At 44.1% G+C, this 27,366-nt stretch overlaps 1 protein-coding gene across 1 annotated transcript in view; it reads left to right on the top strand.

The window, feature by feature from the left end:
- The window catches only part of LOC110492868 (cadherin-23), a 588,267-nt gene that overhangs the window by 328,229 nt on the left and 232,672 nt on the right, over positions 1–27,366 (top strand). Inside the window, exons 14-17 of the mRNA XM_036946709.1 lie at positions 4,813–4,877; positions 5,028–5,265; positions 10,359–10,464; positions 16,791–16,918. Coding sequence (XP_036802604.1) covers positions 4,813–4,877; positions 5,028–5,265; positions 10,359–10,464; positions 16,791–16,918 — 537 coding nt within the window. The remainder of the gene's footprint in view (positions 1–4,812; positions 4,878–5,027; positions 5,266–10,358; positions 10,465–16,790; positions 16,919–27,366) is intronic.

Here is a 27,366-nt window from a genome sequence, read left to right as displayed (position 1 = left end):
ATTATGACTGACTTGTGATCATTAACTTTGCTAGTATGATTGTATTGTAGCGACCCGCACAGACAGCTGTGTGTTATGTGTTAGGCTAGTAGGTGGTTTTGTTGTACTTACCAGTACCCAGTGTTCACAGGGTCCGACATGCCAATCAACCTGCTATCTTCCAATCACGGGAATGCCTGGAATGTTCTGATGCCGGGCAGTTGGCGGAGTGGTGTGGAAGTTAAGACCAGGTTTAGCCTTTGTTCTCTCTCTTTCGTCTGGGCTTCACAAGAGAAGGTCACGATTGGCTTGTGGGTTATCTTTCATTTATTTGGCGTGGGCTACGGCCAAACAGTAGCCTGTGTAAAGTTGGTTTAATAATCCGTCGATTCGTAAACTCAAACCTCTGTCTGGACAGTTGTTCCTTTATGATCTAGTCAGGCCATTACATTGGTGTCAGAAGTAAAAACGTTGATAAAAGTTAGTCAGCTAGCTAGCTAGCTGAATTATGTGGCTAGCTACCGCAGGTGAGAACGGGGGTTGAAAATGCTTCGAGGGAATACAAAAGGGAAGGTAGGGAACGATTATGGCCAAGGAGGTGCACGTGCATGGATGTCGGAGGATCTGGCTGAGGAGCCCAGAGGCCGCTTGAGGGAGGACGTTAGAGTGATGGCGGCTGAAGCGGGCATGAGTCCTTCGTCGACTGTGTTTCGCGCGGATTCTAGTGGGTGGACCGAAGGGGTGACATCGACCCGGCGGGACGAGGAATCTGGGGCTCAGGATGTAAACAAACATGGCTTCGCCCAGTTACCGGCTGCGTCCGTATCTGTTAAGATTCCGGTAAGGCGGATTGGGAAGCTTTTCATGCTCAGTTTGAACTGTTAGCTCATTTTTGGGGGTGGTCGGGTGAAGAAAGGGCACTGCAGTTGGCTTTATGCCTCACGGATGAAGCGCTGGCCTGTTTGATAATGATTAGCCCCGAGGACAGACATGATTATGGTGCTTTATAGCGGGAGCACTGAGGAGGCGCTATGGACAGTTGTGTACAGCCCGGGCTACTGCGCTCCGAACTGAGTAATAGACGCAGGCAGCCTGGAGAGCCTCTACAGGTGCTAGCTAATGACACTGAGAGCCTCTCTAGCACGGGACCAGTTCATACAGGCGCTCTCTCCTACGGAGCTGCGCATACAGACCCAGCTGGCTCATCCTGAGTCATTGCTGATAGCCTTGGATATGGCTTTGGATGGGGAGTTGGTGTGGGCTGGGGCTTCAGCTGGGGCTTTGGTGGGGGTGACAGACCCTCTGTGCGAGCTAGAGGGCAGAGCAGCCCGGAGACTGAAAAGCCTGCATGGGTGGCTGAAATGACAGAACTCATGGTGCTGTGTCGCTACAGGCGGCACAAAACACACGCCCTGGTCCCAGGGTCTGCTGGAGTTGTGGCCAGCCAGGCCATCTGCGCTGATATTGCCCCATGTCCCCCAGAGCTCAGGGAAACGGCTCGGGGTCCGCATAGACCGGGTAGTTTAGATCCCTTGCTTTCCATCCCAACCACCATCTTCTTCAGGAGGAGCCCACCGGCACAGACGGGGAAGCAAGGCTCTACTTCCCCCAGAAGCAGATGAGGGCAAGCGGATGGAGCCTGTTGTTGTGGTGGGCCGGACCTGTGTTGGGGACTTTTGTTGGGGACTTTTGTCATTTCACTGTGGAGGGGGGCCCTACTCTGCCCTGGCGGACACTGGGTCCACAGTAACCCTGGTGAGGCCAGATATTGTGCCAGGTTGCCCACAACTGTGCAGTTCCGCACAGTCACAGGTGAGCTGGCACCCATGAAAGGGAAGGGATTAATGACTCTGACAGTAGGGGGCAGGTCTGTGCGTCATCCTGTGTGGGTGGCGGCTGTGCAGGACCCTTGTATACTGCGGTTGGACTTTCTTAGGAGCACAGGCTGCCAGTTAGACCTAAATGGGGGCACACTGAGCTTCCAGGGAGGGCCGGCAGTCACCATGGCCCCCCCTAATGTCACATTCACACAACCCAACAAACCCTTTACTCCAACAGTTAAAGCAGCAGAGACTCATGGCTCCCCCCACATCTGTGTGTGACTTTTCCCCAGCCCCCCTGTCACCTACGGCTGTGTGTTACATTCCCCCAGCTACATCCATGACACAGCCCTCTGTGAGCCCGGGCCGCACCCCCCCAGCCCAGCTACCCCAGATGGGAGAGGAGAGGACACTGTCTGCAGTGAGGGAGATATGGGGGAGGAACTGTGTTGGTCTTGACCCCGAGCAGCAGGAACGGTTGTGGCAGTTGCTGTTTGAATTCAGAGACAGCTTTGCGCTGAATGAGGAAGAGGTGGTTCAGACTCATCTGGTGCAGCATGAGATTGACACAGGTGATGTTCGACCCATCAAGATGCGTCCCTGCCGTATCCCGCTGGCACGCCAGGAGGCGGCAGACAAGGCTGTGTTGGAGATGCAGAGGGCAGACTTCATCGAGCCCTCAGACAGCCCCTGGGCGGCGCCAGTCGTCATGGTTCCGAAGAAGGGTGGCAAGCTGAGGTTCTGTGCGGACTACAGGTGGCTGAATGAGGTAACCAGGAAGGACTCATACCCCATACCACGTATCGATGAGTCGCTGGACCTGGTTTAGGTGGTCCTCCTGGTTTTCCTCACTAGACCTCCGCAGTGGCTACTGACAGGTACCCCTCTCCCCAGTGGCCAGTGCCAAAGCTGCATTCTCCACTAACAGAGGACATGGCATCCCCCGACAGCAGTGTCTGGTATACCTCGACGACATCCTGGCCCATGGCAGCTCCTTCCAGTCAGCCCTGGAGGCGCTACGGCGTGCGCTGAAGAGGGTGGCTGCCGCAGGTCTGAAGCTCCACTCCGAGAAGTGCCACTTCATGAGGAGAGAGGTGTTCTTTTTGGGTCACCGAGTGGAGAAGGAGGGGATCAGCACCATGGAGGACAAGGTGGGGGCTGTCAGAGACTGGCCCACACCCACCGACCAGCGTCAGCTAAAGAGCTTCCTGGGCCTTGCCTCGTACTACAGGAGGTTTGTACGTGGCTTCTCAAGCGTCGCTGCTCCCCTGAACCGCCTGCTGCCGAAGGACAAGGCCTTCACTTGGACAGTGGAGTGTGAGGAGGCGTTCAACACCCTGAAACGTGCACTGATCGAGGCCCCCGTGCTCGCCCCCCCTGACCTCACCTTGCCGTTTATCCTGGACACAGACGCGAGCAATGTGGGCATGGGTGGGGTGCTGGCCTAGGTGGGGCCAGAGGGGGAGAGAGTGGTGGCGTACTTCAGAAAAACATTTGACAAACATGAGCGCCGCTACTGTGTCACCCGGCGGGAGCTCTTGGCTGTTGTGGCTTCCATCAAACACTTCAAGTACTACCTGGGTGGCCTGCCCTTTACTGTAAGGACTGACCACTCTGCTCTCCAGTGGCTCATGTCGTTCAGAGAGCCAGAGGGGCAGGTGGCACGCTGGTTGGAGGAGCTTCAGCCGTATGACTTCGCATTGGTGTACAGGACAGGGGCACGCCACTCCAACGCCACGTCCCGTCGGCCCTGTACTGCAGACGGCTGCCGCCACTGTGAGTGGAGAGAGTGACGGGAGAGAGAGCTGTGTGCAGAGGGGGTCTGTGCCACAGTGTGTCGGGCGAGCGGGCCTGTCTGCTGTGAGCTGCAGACTGTCGACGTGGCTGAATGGGAGCAGCAGCAGCAGGGACGGGACACAGACCTACAGCCAGTGCTACAGTGGGTAGAGGCGCAGATGAGGCCACCATGGGAAGAGGTGACAGCGCTCTCACTCGCGACCAAAGGGTTGTGGTCAAAGTTTGAGAGACTGCAGCTGGCTGGTGGCGTGCTACAGTGGGCATGGAAGGAGTCAGCTATGGGAGAGGAGAGGTGGCAGGTGGTGTTCCCAAAAGCATTGTGGGAGGCTGTGCTTCAGAGTACTCATGGGGGGGTGGAGACTGGACACTTTGGGGTCACAAAAACACTCTGCCGCTCAGCCCACTCAGGGCTTTTACTGGGGGCAGCACAAGAGGGATGTGGAGGACTTTTGTCGCCGCTGTGACACCTGCACAGTGAGAAAGGTCCCCCCCAGGCCGCTCTCATGCTCAGCTCCAACAGTTCCCAGTGGGGGCACCCATGGAGAGGGTGGGAGTGGATGTAGTTGGGCCGTTCCCCACCACAGACAGTGGAAACTGCTGGGTGCTGACGGCCATGGACTATTTCACAAAATGGCCTATTGCCCAAAAATATATTTTATTACTAAATTGTTTACAAACAAAAATAATGTAAAGAAACTATGTATAGCTTCCAAATATTTTTAAACTAGCATGTGGATGTCATGGACTGTCAGTGAATCTGAATTGGAGAGAGGTAACATTTCTTGGTCACATCCCTCAGCTATATACCAAAACATGCTGTTTTTTATGTATATTTTTTTGCATTCACAGCTGCTTCACCAGAAAGTGTAAACACCCTACTTGCATAGTGGTGGTTTGATTTGCACCTTCTTGTTCTTCTACTTGTTTTGAGGGAATCCAATGCCACAGTCAAATGGCACCCTATTCACACAGCACTATGTAGGAAATTGGGTGTCATTTGGGATTCAGCCTTAGCGTTTTTAGGGGGTGTACTGTAGGACCATCCATTGAATATCCAGTGGGGTGTTATGCTTAAATGTGTTCCTTGGTCTGTCATGTGTCCCTGTGTGTGTCATTGTCACCCAAAGACTGCTGGTGCCTTTCCCTTCTCCTCTCTCTTCAATCTGCATACATGCATACAAACATTGAATAATATCACTTTCTTCCCTCTCCTCAGGCTATAGACGGTGACTTTGGCACGTTTGGGACAGTGCGGTATTACTTCAGTGATGAGCCTGACCAGTAAGACACACCTAAATACACAGACTGAGAAACCATATAAATGAACTCTCCTACCTTTTATCAAAGGGCATGATAGTATTTTTATTTAAATAAGTCTAATTTTTTGAATGCTGTGTATTGTTATTGTCCTGTCACATGCCTCTCCCCCAGGTTTTCATTGGACCCTGAGACAGGCTGGGTGCATCTGTGGGGCAATCTGGACTATGAGCTGATGCGTCGATTCACTCTGACCGTGCTGGCCCGGGACGGGGGTGGAGAGGAGACCACGGGCAGGCTGTGGGTCAACGTTCTGGATATCAATGACAACACACCCCTTTTCCAGAAGGAGGCCTACATGGGCTCACTGAGAGAGAACGAACAGGCCGCGCAACAGGTGGCCCGAGTCAGGGTAGGTGAAGACACACACATAAAACCACACAGACACACATAGATGGACACAAGCACACACGGACACACACACATAGATAGACAGATAGACATAAAACACACACACACACCAGGGCAGGAGGAGGAGGGGGAGGTCTAAGTTGTGACACAAAGGATACACCCTGAGACCCATATCAAGTTGACTTTTGCTTTGGTGTAATTTTTCTCTTCATTTTTACCCAAGCCGATTGCCCTCTTCGATTTCAGATACACAGTTTAAGTGGAGCTTGTCTATGTGTGTGTGCATGCGCGTGTGTGTGTGTGTGTGCATGTGTCCATGCACACATACTGTGCCTTCGGAAAATATTCAGAACCCTTAACTTTATCTACATTTTGTTATGTTACAGCCTTATTCTAAAATTGATCACATAGTTGTTTTCCCTCATCAATCTACATACAATTCCCCATAATGACAAAGCAAAAACAGGTTTTCAGACATTTTTTCTAATTTATTACAAATAAAACCCGGAAATATCACAGTTTGTCCTTTAAAAGTTGCAGCTTGCGGCACCAGAGCTTGCGTGGTGCCGCGGAATCCTATGGCACATTATTTAAGTGCTAACCACTGGTACCATTAATGCTATTTAGTGCTAGTTTGACCACCAGAGAGCTTCTATGAGAAGCATTTGATAGCCTTCAATATTGTCTGTACTAGAGAATTGAAAAAATAAATCATTTTTGTAAGAACATAGTAGATGGGACAATTTTAATAAATTTTGCTAATTAATTGTATTAATATTATGGTGTTTCTATTCCAATTGTATAATTGTAGTCTAACCAATACAAAACGGAGATTCGGTCAAAATAAAAATGTCCAGTCACCATGCTTGTCTCAGAGCTGTGCAAAACGGAGCTAAATAGTTGTAGGCTATTGCTTCAAATCTTATTGCTTCTGACTTCAATATACTCTTTAAATAATTAAGACCTACAGCACTTTTAACAGCATATTACTCAACACTAGTGAGATTCAAGTTGCCTACAGTATATCGAAAAATCTGACATGACTCTCCGTCAATAATTACATATAGAGGATTGGAGGATATTTCTGTAATTCAGTGATTTGTGGCGGCAGGTAGCCAAGTGGTTAGAAATTTGGGCCAATAACCGAAAGGTTGCTAAGATCGAATCCCCGAGCTGACAAGGTAAAAAACTGTTGTTCTGCCCCTGAACAAGGCAGTTAACCCACTGTTCCTAGGCCATCATTGTAAATAAGAATTTGTTCTTAACTGACTTGCCTAATTAAATAAAAAAATTGAATCAAAATTATTCCATAGTAATTTGTTATGGCTCTCTTAGTTACATTGTTTTAGTTTGAATGTGCAGACTGGCACTAAGAACAGTGGGAACGTTTCCCTCGTCAGCGCTTTATTAGTGCAATTCCCCTTAAAGTGTTAAAGTGCTTCCCAGTGTGGCGGGGGACCCCCCCCCCCCTTTCCCTTCCTCCTCCTCCCTTCCCCATGGGCTAGGTCTTGTCTTCTGTGCGTGGCTCTGCAGCCCATCCCATGCCCCCTGCTCTCGTGCCTTGAACCTCACGCGCTTTCAGTGGATACAGCTAGAGATCTGCAAGGCAATCCCATTGTGCGCCACTCGGGAGCCATGACCAATATGACCAATATATAATCTCCTGCTAATAACAGGGTTAATAACATATCTGTGAGAATATCCAAGGGGCTTTTATATCATTCTAAATTAACAATAAAAATAATAATAATCGCTTTGTGTAAAAAATAGTATTTTGGAGATGTTTTTGTTTTCAAATCACGTAAAATGAGCGAGAAAAGGGCCATTCTTGAACATGGGGTAAGACATTGTTACTAATTTGTAAATAAAGCCAGTTTGTTATTTCAAATGCTTTATTTATATTTTTAGAGGGGGAGAAACCAAAACCTACAGTCATCTCAGGGGTCTCCCAGTTGAGGCCAGCACAGGTATTGAACCAGCATCTGTAGCAACACAGCTTGTACGGCTATGCAGTGTCTTAGACCGTTGCACCATTCAGGCGCTGTACAATGTGATGGGTCAGGAGTGGGCTACACTAGAGCAAAATAATCCTAACACAATTAAATAATAAAAACTAGTGTAACAACAGTGTAACAACAGTTTTAGTACGTAATACTGAAATTGTGCACAACTATCAGTTTCTATTTAGGTTTATGTCGCCCATTCATTGTCAGTTAGAGACACAAAAGCATAATCAGTGCTCTATCTCCCCCTTGCCCTGGTCTGTAGCAATGAAGTGGTGACGCAGGGTACAGTACTAAACCACAAATGACCTCTAAATACCGCAGCATAATCGCAAAACTTTTATAGGAGCAACCACTGGAAGTATTCAGACACTTTACTCAGTACTTTGTTGAAGCACCTTTGGCAGCGATTACTGCATTGAGTATTCTTGGGTATGACGCTGCAAGTTTGGCACATCTGTATGGGAGTTTTTCCCATTATTTTCTGCAGATCCTTAAGCTCTGTCAGGTTGGATGGGGAGCGATGCTGCACAGCAATTTTCAGTTCTCTCCAGAGATGTTCGATTGGGTTCAATTCCGGGCTCTGGCTGGGCCACTCAAGGACATTCAGAGACTTCTGTGTTGTCTTGGCTGTGTGCTTAGGGTCGTGGTCCTGTTGGAAGGTCAACCTTCGCCCCAGTCCAAGGTCCTGAGCACTCTGGAGTATCCCACATCCCACAGCATGATGCTGCCACCACCATGCTGCACCGTAGGGATTGTTCCCGGTTTCCTCCAGATGTGGCTCTTGGCATTCAGGCCAAAGAGTTCGATTGTGGTTTCATATGACCAGAGAATCTTGTTTCTCGTGGTCTGAGAGTCCTTTAGGTGCCTTTTGGCAAACTCTAAGCATGCTGTCATGCACCTTTTACAAAGGAGTGGCTTCCGTCTGGCCACACTACCATAAAGGCCTGATTGTTGGAGTGCTGCAGAGATGGTTGTCCTTCTGGAAGGTTCTCCCATCTCCACAGAGGAACTCTAGAGCTCTGTCAGAGTGGCCATCAAATTTTTGGTCAACTCCCTGACCAAGGCCCTTCTCCCCCGATTGCTCAGTTTGGCCGGGCAGCCAGCTTGGTGGTGCCAAACTTCTTTCATTTAAGAAGGATGGAGGCCACTGTGTTCTTAGGGACCTTCAATGCTGCAGACATATTTTGTAACATTCCCTAGATTTGTGCCCCGACACAATCCTGTTTCGGAGCTCTACGGACAATTCCTTAGACCTCATGGCTTGGTTTTTGCTCTGACATGCACTCTTAATTGAACTGTGGGACCTAATATAGACTGGTGTGTGCCTTTTCAAATCATGTCCAATCATTTGAATTTACCCAAGGTGGACTCTAATCGAGTTGTAGAAACATCTCATGGATGATCAATGGAAACAGGATGTACCTGAGCCCAAATTCGAGTGTACATTTTCAGCCTATTCCCCATTTAGTGCTTTACCTTTGGGTCATCCTATTCCCTATTTAGTGCACTACTTTTGACCTTGGTTAAAAGTAGTGCACTAAATAGGGAGTAGGATAGCATTTGGGACTTGGCACAGCTCAGCATGTTTCAGGGTCTCCCGCCGTGCTTTATTTGCCGTGTGTGTGTGTGTGTGTGTGTGTGTGTGTGTGTGTGTGTGTGTGTGTGTGTGTGTGTGTGTGTGTGCACGTGCGGGAATGTGTATGTGAGCTGGGACTGAACGGTCTATTTGCTGTATTTGATTAGACGGAGCTAACCTTAAACACTGGCTATTAATATGATGCCTGAGAGAAATAAGAAAGCCAGCAAGTGGAAATTGTGCGTGTCAGTGATTATGGATTTGCCAATGACCAGACACCTAAGCCTCTGAAAACCCTGGATCTAAGAGAGAGAGAGAGCAAGGGGTACTGTGAACCCAAAAGGAAAGGAGTGAGAGATGATGGGGAAGGGGATACTCTGACACAAAGCACACAAAAGATTTTCTCCCTTTCAGCCCCACACACATAATCCCTTTCTCAGTACAAATAATGCCTTTTCTTTGCCTCCCAGAGTCTCTGTTTCCCTGCTTCCATCTCTCCTTTCCTCTCCCTATCTTTTCCTCCTCCTCCTCTCTTTGTTTATCTTTCACCCCTCTCAGTTGGTTGGAGGGTTATGCCTTATCATAAAGTATTTGAAGAGAGAGTGAGCAAGAGAGCGAGAGAGAGGTGCGAAGGTGAGCAAGATAGATTAAGAGATATAGAGATGGGGCCCTAGGAAGCTCCAATGACTGTTAATGCCTCAGGATTAATATTATATCCATTCCAGCTGTAGTTCTGAGTGTTATTGTTGTTTGGATTCATTTAGAATGGGACAGAGAGAGAGAGAGAGAGAGAGAGAGATAGACACACACACACATTGGCATGGGACATTCACACTTCTGGCTGTTCTCTGTTTGCTCTGCTGCTTCGCTGGTGTTCATTAAATATGCAGTCCAGGATCTTAAGAACAACGTAACGTATAGTTCAGATTGGATTCCTAACATATCATGCGAATTGCACCCCAAAAAGTTGATGACGTAGTATACAATTTGATGGCATAGTACACATAAAACAGGGACCACTTTTGGCTTGTGAGCACCACTCTCAAAACTACTGGCTGAAATTATACAAAGTTTGAGAGTTCATCTTTAACACTGGTATGCTAATAATGGGCCTAAATTCTAATCTACCCAATAACACACTGACTGACAGCCTGCTGTCTTATCCACAGGCTTTAACACTGTAACACTGATACTGTACCATCTGTGCATCCAAACTCCTACAAACATTGTCTGTCTCATTCAAGTGTAATAATTGTATCGCTGACTCACTCACTCACTCGTTCTCTACCTCCCTCTCCAAACCCCCTCGCCCTCTCCTCTCCACCGCTCCTCTTCCTCTATCCCCCCTCTCTTTTCCCCCTGTCAAATTGAAATAGAAACGGCTTTATTGGCATGACAAACATTGAGTAAATATTGCCAACACATCAATGTTACAACTGCACTTGAGTTAAATACATTGTAATAACAAAATTCTAAAAATAATAACTTGTAATCACTATCTTTCTCTCTCAGGCAACAGATGAGGACTCTCCCCCTAACAACTTCCTGACCTACACCATCACATCAGTGTCTGCGTTCCGTGGTTACTTCAGAATCACCATGGTGGAGGGCTACGCTGGTCAGCATACACACACAGGCACACGCATACACGCAAATAAACACACAGACACATGCACACATTGAATTTATATTTGTTTTGAATAATCTCAATACCTTCAACAAAACCTTTACAAATTTATATTTTTGTCTGGCCATAATGCACATTTACATTTTACATTTTAGTCATTGTCCAAAGCGACATACACTTAGTGCATTCATCCTAAGATGTCTAGGTGGGACAACCACATATCTAGGCTTCCATCCAATTGGGACAGATTTTAATGTGAATACTCTAGATTCCTCATAAAGAAAATATGAAAATTTTCCCACTCGTGATGTATTTCCACCAAATTGATTTTCTTGTGGATAAAAATCAGTGCGTGATGATGTAGTGCACACAAAATGCAGTTTTTCACTTACAGTGGGGCAAAAAAGTATTTAGTCAGCCACCAATTGAGCAAGTTCTCCCACTTAAAAAGACGAGAGAGGCCTGTAATTTTCATCATAGGTACACTTCAACTATGACAGACAAAATGAGAAAAATTCCAGAAAATCACATTGTAGGTCTGTTAATGAATTTATTTGCAAATTATGGTGGAAAATAAGTATTTTGCACAATTGGTGGCTGACTAAATACTTTTTTGCCCCACTGTAAGTTTTCATGTACAAACTATAAATCTAAATTTCAATAGTTTTCCATCTCATTTTTAACTCTAACAATAGTTTTGTCACAACAACTTTTGCCTTAAATTTGTATTTACCTTTAGTTAACTAGGCAAGTCAGTTAGAACAAATTCTTATTTTCAATGACGGTCTAGGAACAGCGAGTTAACTACCTGTTCAGGGGCAGAATGACCTTGTTAGCTCGGGGATTCGAACTTGTAACCTTTCGGTTACTAGTCCAATGCTCTAACCACTAGGCACAAATGTGCCTACTCTGTCTGGTCTTGGCATATGCGCTCTAGCCAACAGCTTGTAAATACAGCGTAGCTAGGCTGTGCGGGTATGATGAAATTATTGTCGATTAGAGTGAGAATATTTTTATTTTTCAAAATTTGTCAAGAATCTATCATTATGTCAGCAGAATAAGACCCTCAATATTTATTGGAAAGGAGCATCAAGATCAAAGCGCACTTTCACCATCCTGTGAAGTTCATCTTATTTCATCTGTAGCCTAATAAACTGCTTGCTTTCCAAGTCATAGTGGGAGGACCACACACCATATCATTGCGTGACTCCAAGTGTAAGGGGTGCGTAATCAGTGGCAGGGAAGTCATGCATGAGAGCAGAACTTGGTTATAGCCAGAGCAGTTTAATAGCAAAACCCACAGCATAAAAATAACAAGAATAATTGGGTACAAAAACCTGTCACGCACCGAACAACACGTGCACAAGCACTTACAATAAACAATCCCACACAAAGACATGGGGGGAGCAGAGGGTTAAATACACAACAAATGATTGAGGGAATTAAAACCAGGTGTCAGGAAAAACAAGACAAAACACATGGAAAATGAAAAGTGGATGGAAACGTGGTTAGTGTAAGTACATTTTTCTTAAATAAAACAGCTCTCAGCTTTGGGTTTATTTAAAATACTATTTGAAGATGTTGGTTTTCGGAAGATGGGCTGGGACTCTGCTGTCCTTGCTTCAGGGGGAAGCTGGTTCCATCATTGGGGTGCACGGACAGAAAATAGTTTTCCCTTTTCCCTGTTTTCCCTTAGTATGGTTGGGAGAGCCAAGAGACCAGAAGTGGCAGAACGGAGTACTCAGGTTGGGGTGTACGGTTTGAGCATAGCATGAAGGTAGGGTGGGGCAGTTCCTCTTGCTGCTCTGTAGGCAAGTACAGTGGTCTTGTAGTGGATGCAAGATTTGATTGGAAGCTAGTAGATTGTTCAGAGGAGAGGAGTGACATGGAAGAACTTGGGAATGATGAACACCAGGTGGCTTGTGACGTTCTGGATAAGTTTTGGGTATCTCAGACGATACGAAAGAGAGGTTAAACAGGCTAGTAATAGGGGTTGCAACAATTTCGGCAGATAATTTTAAAAAGAGAGGGTCCAGATTGTCTAGCCCGGCTGATTTGTATGGTTCCAGGTTTTGCAGTTCTTTAAGAACATCACCTATCTGGATTTGGGTGAAAGGGAAATGGGGCCGCTTGGGCGAGTTGCTGTGGGGAGTGCAGGGCTGTTGACCGGGGTAAGGGTAGCCAGGTGGAAAGCATGGTCAGCCTTACAAAAATGCCTTTTGAAATTATAGTGGATTTATCGTTGGTGACAGTGTTTCCTAGCCTCAGTGCAGTGGGCAGCTGGGAGGAGGTGCTCATATTCTCCATGGACTTTACAGTGTCCCAGAACTTTGAGTTTGTGCTACAGGATGCACATTTCTGCTTGAAAAAGCTAGCCTTAGCTTTCCTAAGTGCCTGTGTATATTTGTTCCTGACTTCCCTTAAAAGTTGCATATCATGCTAATTCGATGCTATCATTCGATGCTATCAGGCTATTCAATGCTAATGCACAATGCCACAGGATGTGTTTGTGCTGGTCAAGGGCATTCAGGTCTGGAGAGAACCAAGGGCTATACTTGTTCCTGTTCTACACTTTTTGAAAGGAGCATGCTTTATTTATGATGGTGAGGAAGGCACTTTTAAAGAATGACCAGGCATCCTCTACTGACGGGATGAGGTCAATATCCTTCCAGGATACCTGGGCCAGGTCGATTAGGAAGGCCTGCATGCTGAAGTGTTTTAGGGAGCGTTTGACAGTGATGAGGGGTGGTCGTTTGACTGGAGACCCATTACGGATGCAGTCAATGAGGCAGTGATCGCTGAGATCTTGTTTGAAAATAGGTGTATTTGGAGGGCAAGTTGGTTATGATGATATCTATGAGTGTGCCCATGTTTACCAATTTGGTGTTGTACCTGGTGGGTTCATTGATCATTTGTGAGAGATTGAGGGCATCAAGCTTAGATTGTAGGATGGCCGGGGTGTTAAGCATGTCCCAGTTTAGGTCACCTAGCAGCACTAGCTCTGAAGATAGATGGGGGGCAATCAGTTCACATATGGTGTCCAGGCCACAGCTGGAGCAGAGGGTGGTCTATAGCAAGTGGCAACGGTGAAAGACTTGAAAGGCTCAAATTGTTTGGGTACAGACCTGGATAGTAAGACAGAACTCTGCAGGGTATCTCTGCAGTAGATTGCATCACCGTCCCCTCTGGCAGTTCTCTCTTGTCGGAAAATGTTATAGTAAGGGATGTAAATTTCATGGTTTTTGGTGGTTTTCCTTAGCCAGGGTTCAGACACGGCTAGGACATCCGGGTTGGCAGAGTGTGCTAGGGCAGTGAATAAAACAAACTTAGGGAGGAGGCTTCTAATGTTAATATGCATGAAACCAAGGCTTTTATGGTTACAGAAGTCAGCAAATGATTGCACCTGGGGAATGGGAGTGGAGCTAGGCACTGCAGGGCCTGGATTAACCTCCACATCACCAGAGGAACAGAGGAGGAGTATGATAAGGGTACGGCTAAAGGCTAAAATGACTGGTCATCTAGTATGTTCAGATCAGAGAGTAAAAGTAGCAGATTTCTGGGCACTGTAGAATAGATTCAAGACATAATGTACAGACAAAGGTATGGTAGGATGTGGATACAGTGAGGGTAAACCTGTGCATAGAGTGACGATGAAAGAGATATTGTCCCTAGAAATATCATTTAAACCAGGTGATGTCACTGCATGTGTGGTAGGTGGAACTAAGGTGTTAAATGAGGTGTACTGAGCAGTGCTAGAGGCTCTACAGTGAAATACGACAATAAATACTAACCAAAACAGCAATGGACAAGGCATATTGACATTAGCGAGAGGCATGCGTAGCCGAGTAATCATAGGAGTCCAGTGAGTGGCTTCAGGCAGCTTGCGGGCCGGGGCTAGCAAGCTAACAGAAGGGCCTTGGAAGGATGTCGTGACGGAAGAAAGTCTGTTGTGGCCCCCTCGTGCTATGACATCGGCAGACAGATCTGCAGGGCTCTGTGTGGTAAACAAGTCCAATTGGCAGAATAGGTATAGTTGCCAAAGAATTTGTCTGGTGGACCTCTGAAGCTAACAGTCCGATGTGCTCTGGACAGCTAGCAGGCCGTGGCTAGCATGCTCGCGGGTGGGATTTCAGGGGCGATGGCGGAGCCAGTTGAGAAAAACCCCATTGGGTGAATCATGTCGGTGTTCCAGTCGTGATGAGTCGGCGGGGGTCCAAGCCAGTTGGCAAAAAGAGGTGTTGTAGCCCAAGTAGTGGCTGATGGACCTCTTTGGCTAGCCGGGAGATGGGGCTTGCAATGATAGCTCCAGGCTAATTGGTTATTGCTTCGGGATAGTGACGTTATCCAGGAGTGGCCACTAGCTAGCTGCGATGATCCAGGTGAAGAAAAAAAGGTTCAGAGCTTGTGGTAGGAATCCGGAGATATGGAGAAAAATAAGTCTGATTTGCTCTGGTTTGAGTCGCGCTGTTAGAGGTGGCTGATGACCACTAGCAGTGGCTAGCTGACTACTAGCTAGTTAGCTGGCTAGCATCTGTTGGGGTTTCCATTCAGGCGATGGTTCAGACGACGGATCAGCAGGGCTCCTCCGTATGGTGGGTATAGTAGCCAAAGTATGGTGCTGTACAACATGAGCGGTCGGGAGTAGGCCTAGGCTACTAAGTGATTGCGAGTGAAGAGCAAACATGATGTGGAGTTCCAGAGCTCACAGGTGTGCCTGGCATGGATCTCATTCCGCTCCCTCTTCAACGCTTCATTCTCGCCCTGACTCGCTCCGACAATGACGAGTGACTCGCTGGACCAATACATCAGCTGTTGCACGTATCTCTGCCCTCAGAGAATGTTTCTCTTTCTGGTGGTCTGCCTTCAGTGACTTGAATCTCGGTCTTCAAAGTTTGAATCTGATCCATGTGCATCAGAACAAAATATTCCTAACATTTCCAAATAAAAATCTGATTGATTTATCAAGACTCGTCCCCATGCTCTGTCATTCAGTGATATTCCCATAGTAATTTGTTATGGATCCATCCAGATGTGGTTAGAAAACAGTGCATTTGGTGGGCTATGCAAAAGAGATGAGAGAAGTGACATGCCTCACAAACATCCATTAATACATTTCAAGTCCCTAAACTCAGCAAGAGTCTATTTTCCTGCTGATAGTTGAAATAAACAACTGCATTTTGAAAGTGTTTTTATCATTATTTTATTAACGAAAGCATGTTGAAGCATGTTGATGAACAAATACTGTATGCTTTATCTGACATTGTGCAGGTTGCATAAGGTTTGGAGTTAGAAATGTAAAACTTTATAGTACTTAATACATTTTAAGTCGGGATGATTTGTTTCACACATCTAGCCGAGCTATTAGACTATCCTTTCGTAAAGGTCTATTGTCCTGCTAATAGCCCATCATGGAAACGTTGTTTGCAGAATTCACAGCCTGCTGAACTTGTGAAAAACAAAATGCCTCCAGCTGTCTATCACTACTGTACATACAAACACACTGATTCAGACTCTCTAGTTCAACTGTAAATCGTGGTGAACCCTGCTCGCAGCGCCAACTGTTAGGTTCTAAATAAACGGAGTAAAAACTGACGGACGACTAATAAAGCTGAAACCAAGTTTATTCACCCACTGTGTCACACAGCTGCATAAGACAAATACATGTTCCCACCAGCACAAGGATTTATACCCCCTTTAGGTGGAGTCGTCTCCTTTTCTCTAAACATTACATATTTGTTGCTAGGCAGGAAGTTATGTGATGTGGGTAATAAACTGTTTCTTCTCCTTTCATGAGACCTGACCTGACCTCGGCCCCCATTCTTCTCTAATCCACAGCTGTCCATCCTTATCAGTGACCGCAACCATGTGATTGCCTTTTCCCTTACTTAGTAACTCTCCAAGCCCATGGCTTCTGGTGTAGCATGTATTTCAAATTACAACCCAACACATTGTATAGAGAGAATAGGAGAGGTCCTAGTACCGAGTTCTGGGGGACACCTGTAGTGAGATAATGTTGTGCAGACACAGATCGTCTCCACGAGCAGACAGCAGTTCACACACCAAGTAGGCTACTGGGAAGACAGCCACTTAAAGTAGATGGCCCTAGCTAGCAAAAAGACAGTACCAGACAACAACAGATAAGACAGAAATTATACTTATCACTCCAGGAGTCCTCTAGCTATAGATTGAAGCACATTCATTTTGATATTTGGCAATTAACATTATTAGCAGTTCTACATTAGGAGTTGTACATTGTTTTAATGTAACCAAAATATAAAGTTGCTATATTATCTCTCTCTCTCTCGTCCTGTCCTCAGTGATCAGTGTGAACAGCCCTCTGGACTACGAGATGGTCCCTGAAGGAATGATCTACCTGACTGTGATGGCTAAAGACGGCGGGAACCCATCCCTTAACAGCAGTGTCTCTGTCACCGTCGAGCTGTTTGTCAGTACATCACCCAACTTTATGCTTTCTAATGGTTTCAACCAACACTCATGCATGCAACAATCATGTAGGTTTCATCCAACACTCACTGACTTCACTTTGAATTGATCTCAATCCTGTCATGTACTACTGTTGCAAACAGGTTAAGGATTAGCTATTGTTTTTCAATTTTCACCTAAAATGACATACCCAAATCTAACTGCCTGTAGCTCAGGCCCTGAAGCAAGGATATGCATATTCTTGGTACCATTTGAAGTTTATGGAAATATGAAAGGAATGTAGTAGTGTATATAACACAATAGAGCTGGTAAAAGATAATACAAAGAAAAAAACATATATATATATTTTTTTTTGTACCATCATCTTTAAAATGCAAGAGAAAGGCCATAATATATAATTCCAGCCAGGTGAAATTTTGATTTTGCCCACTAGATGGCTGACCCAATGAACCATTGCATTTCTGTTAAAAATGTTGTGTCAAGGCTGCCCAAATTAGCCTAATTTGTTTATTAATAACTTTTCCATGTTAAAAATGGTGCACTCTCCTCAAACAATAGCATGGTGTTATTTCACTGTAATATCTACTGTAAATTGGACAGTGCAGTTAGATTAACAAGATTTTAAGCTTTCTGCCAATATCAGATGTCCTGGGAAATTGTATTGTTACTTACAACCTCATGCTAATCTCATTAGCCTACCTTAGCTCAACCGATCCGTGGAAGGGACACCAATCCCGAAAAAGTTTTAATTAAAGATTTGCCACTTTTATAATACATTTTGGTAATACATTTTTTTTAGTTTACACACTCCAGGTTATGTCATACATGATGGATCATTAGCTTCCCTACAGAAAATACACTAACTTCATATGTATTCCTTATAGATCCTAGACTGTAACTAGACTTTACTATATCATTAAGGGTGTAGTATATCCTACAGGACACAACATTTTGTCAGAGATCGGCGCCTTCATGTCACCCCGATGACACGGCGGTCTTCACTTGAACGACTCTATCTTTGTCAAATAAGCACCAATCGGGGTAAAACGGAGCTAGCTAGATAGCCGATGAGCTGGGTTTTCACAGGAAACCCTGTGTCTGTTCGAAAATGTAGGTGCCTGCCTTTTGCGACAAGCATGCCTTTTCCTTTTGGACAAAAATGATATGAATATTCACAGTTATTAAGTTATGAAAACTGGTTGTTTTGCAAATGTTGAACTTATAATATGGCTACTAATACTGGAAAAGCTAAATCACAGTCCAAGTATACAGATTTTACAATATTCTTGCAGAAAAATGTAACATGAATGCAAATGTCTCTTTCACGATTTGCCCATATGTACATAGGTTACTTCACACTAAATGTCCTGTAGCTCGCTCATACTTCAAGTTAACCATCTGAAATGGACATACCGATGATGTCCCATCTTGTGGACATCATCGGAATTACAAGCAGAGTGATGGCTGGGAGAAAAAAAGGTTGTTTTTTTCTTTGTATTTTCTTCTACCAGATCTATTGTGTTATATTATCCTACATTCAATTCACATTTCCACAAACTTAAGTGTTTCCTTTCAAATGGTATCAAGAATATGCATATCCTTGCTTCAGGGCCTGAGCTATAGGCAGTTAGATTTGGGTATGTCATTGAGGCGAAAATTGAAAAAAAGGGAGCTATCCCTAAGAAGATAATTTCAACCAGGACATTTGTCGTATTATACACTTCTGAGAAAAGGGTGGTCCAGGAAGCCGATGTAATGTCTATGCTCACGTGGGCATGGCCACTGATTTAGTTAACTTTATATGAAAACCCATATTTTCTCATTTAGAAGGTTAACATCACATTACATCTTTTCACAAATAGTTTCATGTTTAACTTCTCTGCGCACGGAACCCGCTAGCTAGCGGGCTGAAATTCCACAACATACGGTGATCGCTACATAAATAGTCATATTAAACATTTATGAAAATACAAATGTCTCACATGTATCGAAAGCCTAGAATCTTGTTAATCCAACTGCGTTGTCAGATTTAAAAAAGATTTACTGCAAAAGAATACAATGTGATTATCTGAGCACAGAGCCCTATAAAAAAAACAATTTTAACCAGAACAGTCATAACATAATCACAAACTGCATTAAAATAAATTGTTTACCTTTGACGATCTTCGTCTGTTTGCAATTCCAATGCTCATTGTTCCACAATGAATGACATTTTGTTTGATAAAATCCATTTTTATAGCCTAACACGAAACATTTTGTGAACCGCTTGTGTCGTGAATTCCGTCTCATTCCATTTTCGACGACACATTCCAGGTAAATAACCCACACAGAACGTGACTTTTCCAGTCATGTTTGGTTTCACTGCAATCAACTGGTTTGTTTGTAACACAATCACGGGACGTATTGACTGAAAGAAACTGATTTGAAGAACAAGTCATGACATCATTGTGCACCAATGATTTGCCCGCTGTTTCGTTGATTGACTGTATTTTAACCCAATGACCACTGATCGTCTTGAAATCTAGCTGGGTAGATAGCCAATGAGCTGAGGTAAACGGCAATAGGTCATGTTTATGGTTTGCAAGACCAACCTATGTAGTAAGCTCCAGTTTAAAGAGAGTCATTCGCTATTGAAGTTTCATACCAGAAGGAGAAACACATGTTACGCACTGCATTGTTTGGTAAACACGCAGATTCAGCTGTTTATATATCAATCAGTATGGCGATTAAGTCAGGGAAAGCTAAATCTAAGTCTAGATATACAGATGTACACACAATTTTAGAATACATTGATTGGGAAAGATTGCTGTGGGACGATTCATTTAGCGATTGTGGAGGAATATTTTTTGAACGGGAGAGGACATCGTTTTGGACTGGTAAGTTCTTATCATGCTAATGCCCTTGTTTGAAATTAATAATATAAAATATTTGTGATTTTTTTATTTTTATTTTAGAAGCAATATATGAACATGTAATGTCATGAAATGTGAGATGCGTGTGTCTGCCGCCCCACCCCAACCCACATGAAATAGCCTATTTGAGGCTGTTGAGGGGAGGGCAGGCCCACAACAATGGCCAAAGTGAAATGGAGACAGTAGATACATCTGGTCTGTTGTAATATAATAAAGACAGTAGATTTAGCTGGTCTGTCATAATATAATAGAGACAGTAGATCTAGCTGAAATGTCATAATATAAAAGAGACAGTAGATCTAGCAGGTCATAATAATATATTCAACCTTATGTCCCCTGTACTCTATATATATATATATCTGTTTATTATACCTGTTGATACAGGGCTCATATGTGAAACTATTCTAACTGAACATTTTCTTTCACAGTGACACTGTCAGCCCCCAGGGCCAAGGTTTCCATCCCCCACTGAAGCTGGTTCATCCAGCTCCTGCCACAAGTCGTGTTCATCTGCCCAAATGTATTTCTGCAGGCATGGATGTGCCTCAGGGCCAAAAGGTCACAGCATGGAGGCGTCGCTGTGTTCTTTGCAAAATTAAGTCCCCCATCCCCTGCGACACATGCTTGGTGACCCTCTGCTTTACAGCAGAAGTGGGTGGGGTTATATCCTTTCTGTTTGGCCCTGTCCGGGTGTCTCATCGGATGGGGTCACAGTGTTCCCTGACCCCTCCTGTCTCAGCCTCCAGTACTTATGCTGCAGTAGTTTGTGTCGGGGGGCTAGGGTCAGTTTGTTATATCTGGAGTACTTCTTCTGTCTTATCCGGTGTCCTGTGTCCTTTTTTTTCTTTTGTAATGTGTGTTAGAATACCACTTTGGTATTTTGTATATAGTTATTTGTTTCAAAATGTATACCTTCACCAATTTGGCCACTTGGGTACATTTGGGCTACTTGTGCGGGACACCTGGGTGACTTCATGATAAATGTCATGTAAGCACACTCATTTTGGAAGTTATCATTCTGAAACTTTGCACAAGTACTGTTGCCCTCTTATATGTTTCACTGAAATTGTCTCCATCATCCTATCTGAATGTTTGTTTTATCTTGTTCATTTTAAAGATGATGATACAAAAATATAAATAAAAAACATGTTTTTTTTTTCATTGTTTTATCTAAACCATATCTATTGTGTTTTATTCTCCTACATTCAATTCACATTTACACAAACGTCAGAGTGTTTTCTTTCAAATGGTACCAATAATATGCATAACCTTGGTTCTGTGCCTGAGCTACAGGCTGTTAGATTTGGTTATGTCTTCAGGCAGAAATTGCACAAAGTAGGGGGGTAGCTGTAAGAGGTTTTAATCACATACGTTTCACAATATTTAGATGTAAACCCCATAATTAACAAGTGTACACAACCACCTCTCCCCATTTTAGCTACTGCATCAATTGGTTTTTAACATGACAATTTACAACCCAGGGTTACTCCAAGCAGTTTAGTCTCCTCAACTTGCTCAATTTCAACATTATCCATTACATGATTTAGTTGAGGTTCAGGGTTTAGGGAATGATTTGTCCCAAATACAATGCTTTTCGTGTTTAACCTATTTCTTGCCACCTGTTCTGAAACAGACTGCAGATCTTTTGTTACGTTTTGCTGCGGTAGCTCACGTGTATAGTGTTCAGTCATTAGCATACATAGACACACAGGCTTTACTCAGAGCCAGTAAAGGTCCCGGTCTTTTGTAAATATTGAAAAAAGTAAGGGGCCTAGACACCTGCTTTGAGGAATGCCTGACTCTACGTAGATTATGTTGGAGAGGCTTCCATTACAGAACACCCTTTTGTTTAAGTGTCATTCTTGTTGAATGCCCTTCCCTATAAGCATGTTGAAAATCCGTTGTTCATTTTTTACTGTGATATAGAATTATAGAATGATATACAATTTCATATTTTGTTGCATTACAACCTGTAAATTAAATGTACATTTATTTGGATTTCATGTAATGGACATACACAAAATAGTCAAAATTGGTGTAGTAAAATGAAAAAAATAACTGGAAATGGAAAAGTGTTGTGTGCATATGTATTCACCCCCTTTGCTATGAAGCACCTAAATAAGATCTGGGGCAAACAATTAGCTTCAGAAGTCACATAATTGGTTAGATTGCACACAGGTGGACTTTATTTACGTGTCACAGGATCTGAGTATATATACAGTACACCTGTTCTGAAAGGCCCCAGAGTCTGCAACACCACTAAGCAAGCGGCACCACCAAGCCAGTGGCACTATGAAGACCAAGAAGCTCTCCAAACAGGTCAGGGACAAAGCTGTGGAGAAGTACAGATCAGGGTTGGGTTATAAAAAAATATATGAAACGTTGAACATCCCAAGGAGCAGCATTAAATCCATTATAATTTTTTTTTAAAGAATTTGGCACCACAATAAACTTGCCAAGAGAAGGACGCCCAACAAAACTCATGGACCAGGCAAGGACGGTATTAATCAGAGGCAACAAAGATACCAAAGATAGCACTGAAAGAGCTGCTGTGCTCCACAGCAGAGATTGGAGTATATGTCCATAGATCCACTTCAAGCCGTACGCTCTACAGAGCTGGGCTTTACGGAAGAGTGTCCAGAAAAAAGCCATTGCTTGAAGAAAAAAATGAGCAAACACGTTTGGTGTTCGCCAAAGGCATGTGGGAGACTCCCCAAATATGGAAGAATATACTCTGGTCAGATGAGACTAAGATTTACCTTTTTGGACATCAAGGAAAATGCTATGTCTGGCGCAAACACCTCTCATCACTCCGAGAACACCATCCCCCATTTTTTTCATTTGCAGGGACTGGGAAACTGGTCAGAATTGAAGGAATGATGGATTGTTCTAAATACAGAGAAATTCTTGAGGGAAACCTGTTTCAGTCTTCCAGAGATGTGAGACTGGGAAAGAGGTTCACCTTGCAGCAGGACAATGACCCTAAGCAAACTGCTAAAGCAGCACCTGCGTGGTTTAAGGGGAAACATTTAAATGTCTTGGAATGGCCTAGTCAAAGCCCAGACCTCAATCCAATTGAGAATCTGTGGTTTGACTTAGAGATTGCTGTACACCAGCGGAACCCATCCAACTTGAAGGAGCTGGAGCAGTTTTGCCTTGAAGAATGGGCAAAAATCTCAGTGACTAGATGTGCCAAGAGAGACATACCACAATAGACTAGCAGGTGTAATTGCTGCAAAACGTGACTCTACCAAGTATTGATTTTGGAGGGGTGAATAGTTATGCACGCTCAAGTTCTGTTTTTTGTATTTGTTCTTGTTTGTTTCACAATAAAAAATATTTTGTATCTTCAGAGTGGTAGGCATGTTGTATAAATCAAATGATACAATCCCCCCAAAAATATATTTTAATTCCAGGTTGTAAGGCAACAAAATAGGAAAAATGCCAAGGGGGTGAATACTTTCACAAGCCACTGTATCTGTTCAAACACAATTTTTGTCCAAAAGTTTAGGCTTGTGGGTTGGTAACAGGCTGATTGGCCAGCTGTTTGAGCCAGTTAAGCGTGCTTTGCTATTCTTGAGTAGCGGAATTACCACTTGCCCGCCTGTAGGCTTCGATTGAAACAATGGCAAATGGGACTGACAATATAATCCGCTATCATTCTCAGGAATTTCCCATCCAAGTTGTCAGACCCAGGTGGCTTTTCATTGTCGATAGAACATTATTTGGTTCACCTCTTCCACACACACTTTAAATAATTCAAAATGACAATGCTTGTATTTCATCATTTGGTCAGTTATGTATGGATGTGTAGGTTCAGAATTTGTTGTTGGCATTTCATGCTTACATTTTCTAATCTTTGTTTCATAGTGCAGTTTCTTCTTCTTTTTGTTAAGTTTAGACACTTGATTTCTCAATTTACAAAATGTTTGCCAATCAGCTGTGCAGCCAGACTTATTTGCCATTCCTTTTGCCTCATCTCTCTCAACCATAATATTTTTCAATTCCTCATCAATCCATGGGGATTTACATTTTTTTTGTTATTTTCTTAATGGATGCATGTGGAACTGGAATCAGCAATTTCAGAAATGTTTCAGGTGCAGCGTCTGGTTGCTCCTGTAACGGCTTTCTTCGGTAGAAGGAGAGTCGGACCAAAATGCAGCGTGTAGATTTCGATCCATGTTTAATAACACAACGTAAACACGAATCAATACAAAAACTACAAAACAATAAACGTAACGAAAACAGCCTAATTCTCGTGCTCATAAACACGGAACACGGACATAAGGACACTAAGGACAATCACCCACGACAAACTCAAAGAATATGGCTGCCTAAATATGGTTCCCAATCAGAGACAACGATAAACACCTGCCTCTGATTGAGAACCACTCCAGACAGCCATAGACTTTGCTAGATCACCCCACTAGCTACAATCCCAATACACACACACCAAAACCCCAAGACAAAACACACCACAATACAAAAACCCCATGCCACACCCTGGCCTGACCCAATACATGAAGATAAACACAAAATACTTCGACCAGGGCGTGACAGCTCCTCATTACACACCACAGAACAGCAACTATTGTCTAAATACTCAATATAGGAATCACTACAAAACTTATTGTTTGACCTCTTATATTAGGCCCAGCCTTTGGAACTTTGGTTTTCATTGATATGGCTACTATATTATGATCACTACATCTGCTGGATTTGGATACTGCTTTTGAGCAGATTTCTGCAGCATTAGTAAATATGTGATCAATACATGTGGATAATTTCATTCCTGTGCTATTTGTAAATAACCTGGTAGGTTGACTGATAAGCTGATAAGCACTGGTTACATTTTGAAGCTTTTTCTTGAGTGGGCAGCTTGATGAAGGCCAGTATATATTTAGCTTATCCAGAAAATATACCTCTGATGATATCACATACATTATCAAGCATTTCACACATATTATCCAGATACTGACCGTTAGCACTTGGTCTATAGCAGCTTTCCACAAGAATGGGCTTTAGGTAAGGCAGGTGAAAATCTGTAGCCATATTTATTCAATAGCATTTGATATGAGATTGTATCTAAGCTTTACAGGAATATGACTCTGAACATAAATGGCAACACCTCCACCATTGGCATTCCTGTATTTTCTGAAGATTTTGAAACCATGTATTACTGCCACTGAATCATCAGTTATTATCTAAGTGAGTTTCAGAGAGTCAGTATATGAATGTTATCTGTTACTAGCAAGTTATTAATTCCATGAACCTTGTTTTTTAGGCTACATATGTTAATGTGGGCTATATTTTTTACCTTTCTGAGAGATTTTCATGTTTTTTATTGCTTTACTAGGAGGCTTATCAGAGGTATTAGACATGACAATAATATTTATGTTTGAGCTGAGCTGCACACAGTGATCTTCCTACTAGGGCAAACATATTCCTACTCTGGTGAACTAGCATCAGTGCTAACATTTAACTCAGGTTCATAGGTGCATGAGTACTGCATACAATAGCTGTAGGATTGGCAGAGGCTTTCGGGGGAGTTAGAGGGACATAAATTATGTTACTTCATTATGACAGCCAATGCCCCTGGGAAAATGTACATTTTCATGAGCACAGCAACACAATGGTAGGGATTATCTGGGTTGGGTCACTGACAAGTAACTTTTTCAACGCAACCTTGAAATGCGTGGACATGGTCCAGAAGCCAAGATGATTTGGATGGACTGTCAAAGGTGTCAAAGTTATCTATAAAAGTAATTCCGACAGAGCAACAGTAATCTTTTAGCCAGGTGTGTAATGCCAGTAGCTTGCTGAGTCTTTCACAGCCACAGCCCAGCAATGGTAACAGGCCTGAAATAATTGACCGCTTTTTGGAATCTTTCAGAGCTCAAATCAGTTCTTTATAATTCATTTTTAGCAGTTCCGAGCTAGCCCCTATAATGTAGTTTGACCCCACATGGACTATGACAGCGTCAGTCCCCCGGCAGTTGTTGTAGAATGGTAGGAAGCAGCCTTGTAATGTCCTGTATTTGTGCTCCAGGATTGCACATAGTTTCTCACCATAGAGCTGGTGATGACGACAGCAGGTGAAATGGCTGAGGAGGTCCGGCCGTTCTTTCGCCTCGAGTGGTTTAGAAGACCGATGGGAGGTGTGTCCCGGATTCTACGGCTGGACCCGAGCCAGCCGTAGAATCCATCGTGGCTAATGAAGGGGCCAGAGTCTTATACACCCTCACGATCTGATGAGGGGGAGCTCTGAAGATCTGAACCTGAGGTAGAAGCCACCGGAGATGGAGACAGAACAAAGGATGCAGGTACCTCAGGATCCGATGTCGAAGTGGAAGCCCCCAAGGATGAAGGTGCCGGAATCTCTGGATCCAGGGCGGAAAGATTTTTGAAGTCTGTATCCGGTCCGGCCTTCTCATCGCAAAGGATTGCCCCTATTGCCAAAGACCGCTGCTTTTGAATTCCACTGCGAGTGACGTGCCTCCACGGCTGGTTGGTAGGGTCAAGAATAGGATCATCTACTAAGTCATCCAGAAGCAACCTACTAACTCCATTCTCCAGGGAAGAGGGAGACATCTTCTGGGAAGGATCCCTGCAGAGCAGTGGCCAGTCGGCTGTGGAGAGACAAGACGGCGGCGACACTCCCACCAGACCAGAGCAGCATCCAGCTACTGGAGTGAAAGAGAAAGTAGGCAGGCATAGATTCCCCAGTAGCTTGTGTAAGTTTGACAGTTATTTAAATTCCCAAGATTAGTCCTCTGCAAGCAAACAGTTGTTACATTGAAAGCCCAGACGGTCGACATTGTCCTAGAATACAACAAAATAAACACAGCGCCTGCAGCGTTGAAAACGTTTGTTAGTTACCTCCATTTAAACTACAGGCTAGCTAGGCTGGCTGGGCTTCGGTGTCTCTGTTCTTGACAGGAAGTGTTGTAGAAACAAGCAGTACATTGCAGTGAGCCAAAACACCGGTCAAGAAGTTAGGGGGCATACATCCTTACATAGAGAAACACATTAGAGAAAAACATAGAAGTGTTTAACCCCGTACATAAACAGTTAATAAACCATAGCTACATAGACAATTAACCACAAACACTTTCATGTCTGTCACTACAAAGCCCTGTGTGTGATGCTTCCACACAGTGATAACCCCACGTGGTCGTCGGGTTGTGTGTGTGTGTGTGACTCCCTCTCTTCCACTGAATGACAGACAGACAGACAGACAGACAGAGCGAAGGGGGATACTTAGTCAGTTGTACAACTGAATGCATTCAACTGAAATGTGTCTTCTGCATTTAACCCAACCCCTCTGAATCAGAGAGGTGCGGGTGGCTGCCTTAATCGACATCCACGTCATCGGTGTCCGGGGATAGCCGAACAGCTCTGGACTTCACTCTCTCTGTGCATCTCATCACATGGATTCTCCCATTATGTCACATGCAGATGCTACTGCTGGGATTCATACCTCATCTTGTATCAGAGACTTTTCAAATAGATTAATACATAGTATACCTACACACTA

This window comes from Oncorhynchus mykiss, chromosome 16, assembly GCF_013265735.2.
Source record: "Oncorhynchus mykiss isolate Arlee chromosome 16, USDA_OmykA_1.1, whole genome shotgun sequence".
Classification (NCBI taxonomy): Eukaryota; Metazoa; Chordata; class Actinopteri; order Salmoniformes; family Salmonidae; genus Oncorhynchus; species Oncorhynchus mykiss.
Note: the sequence above shows the minus strand (reverse complement) of the source record. Positions and strands in the feature narration are given on the sequence as shown.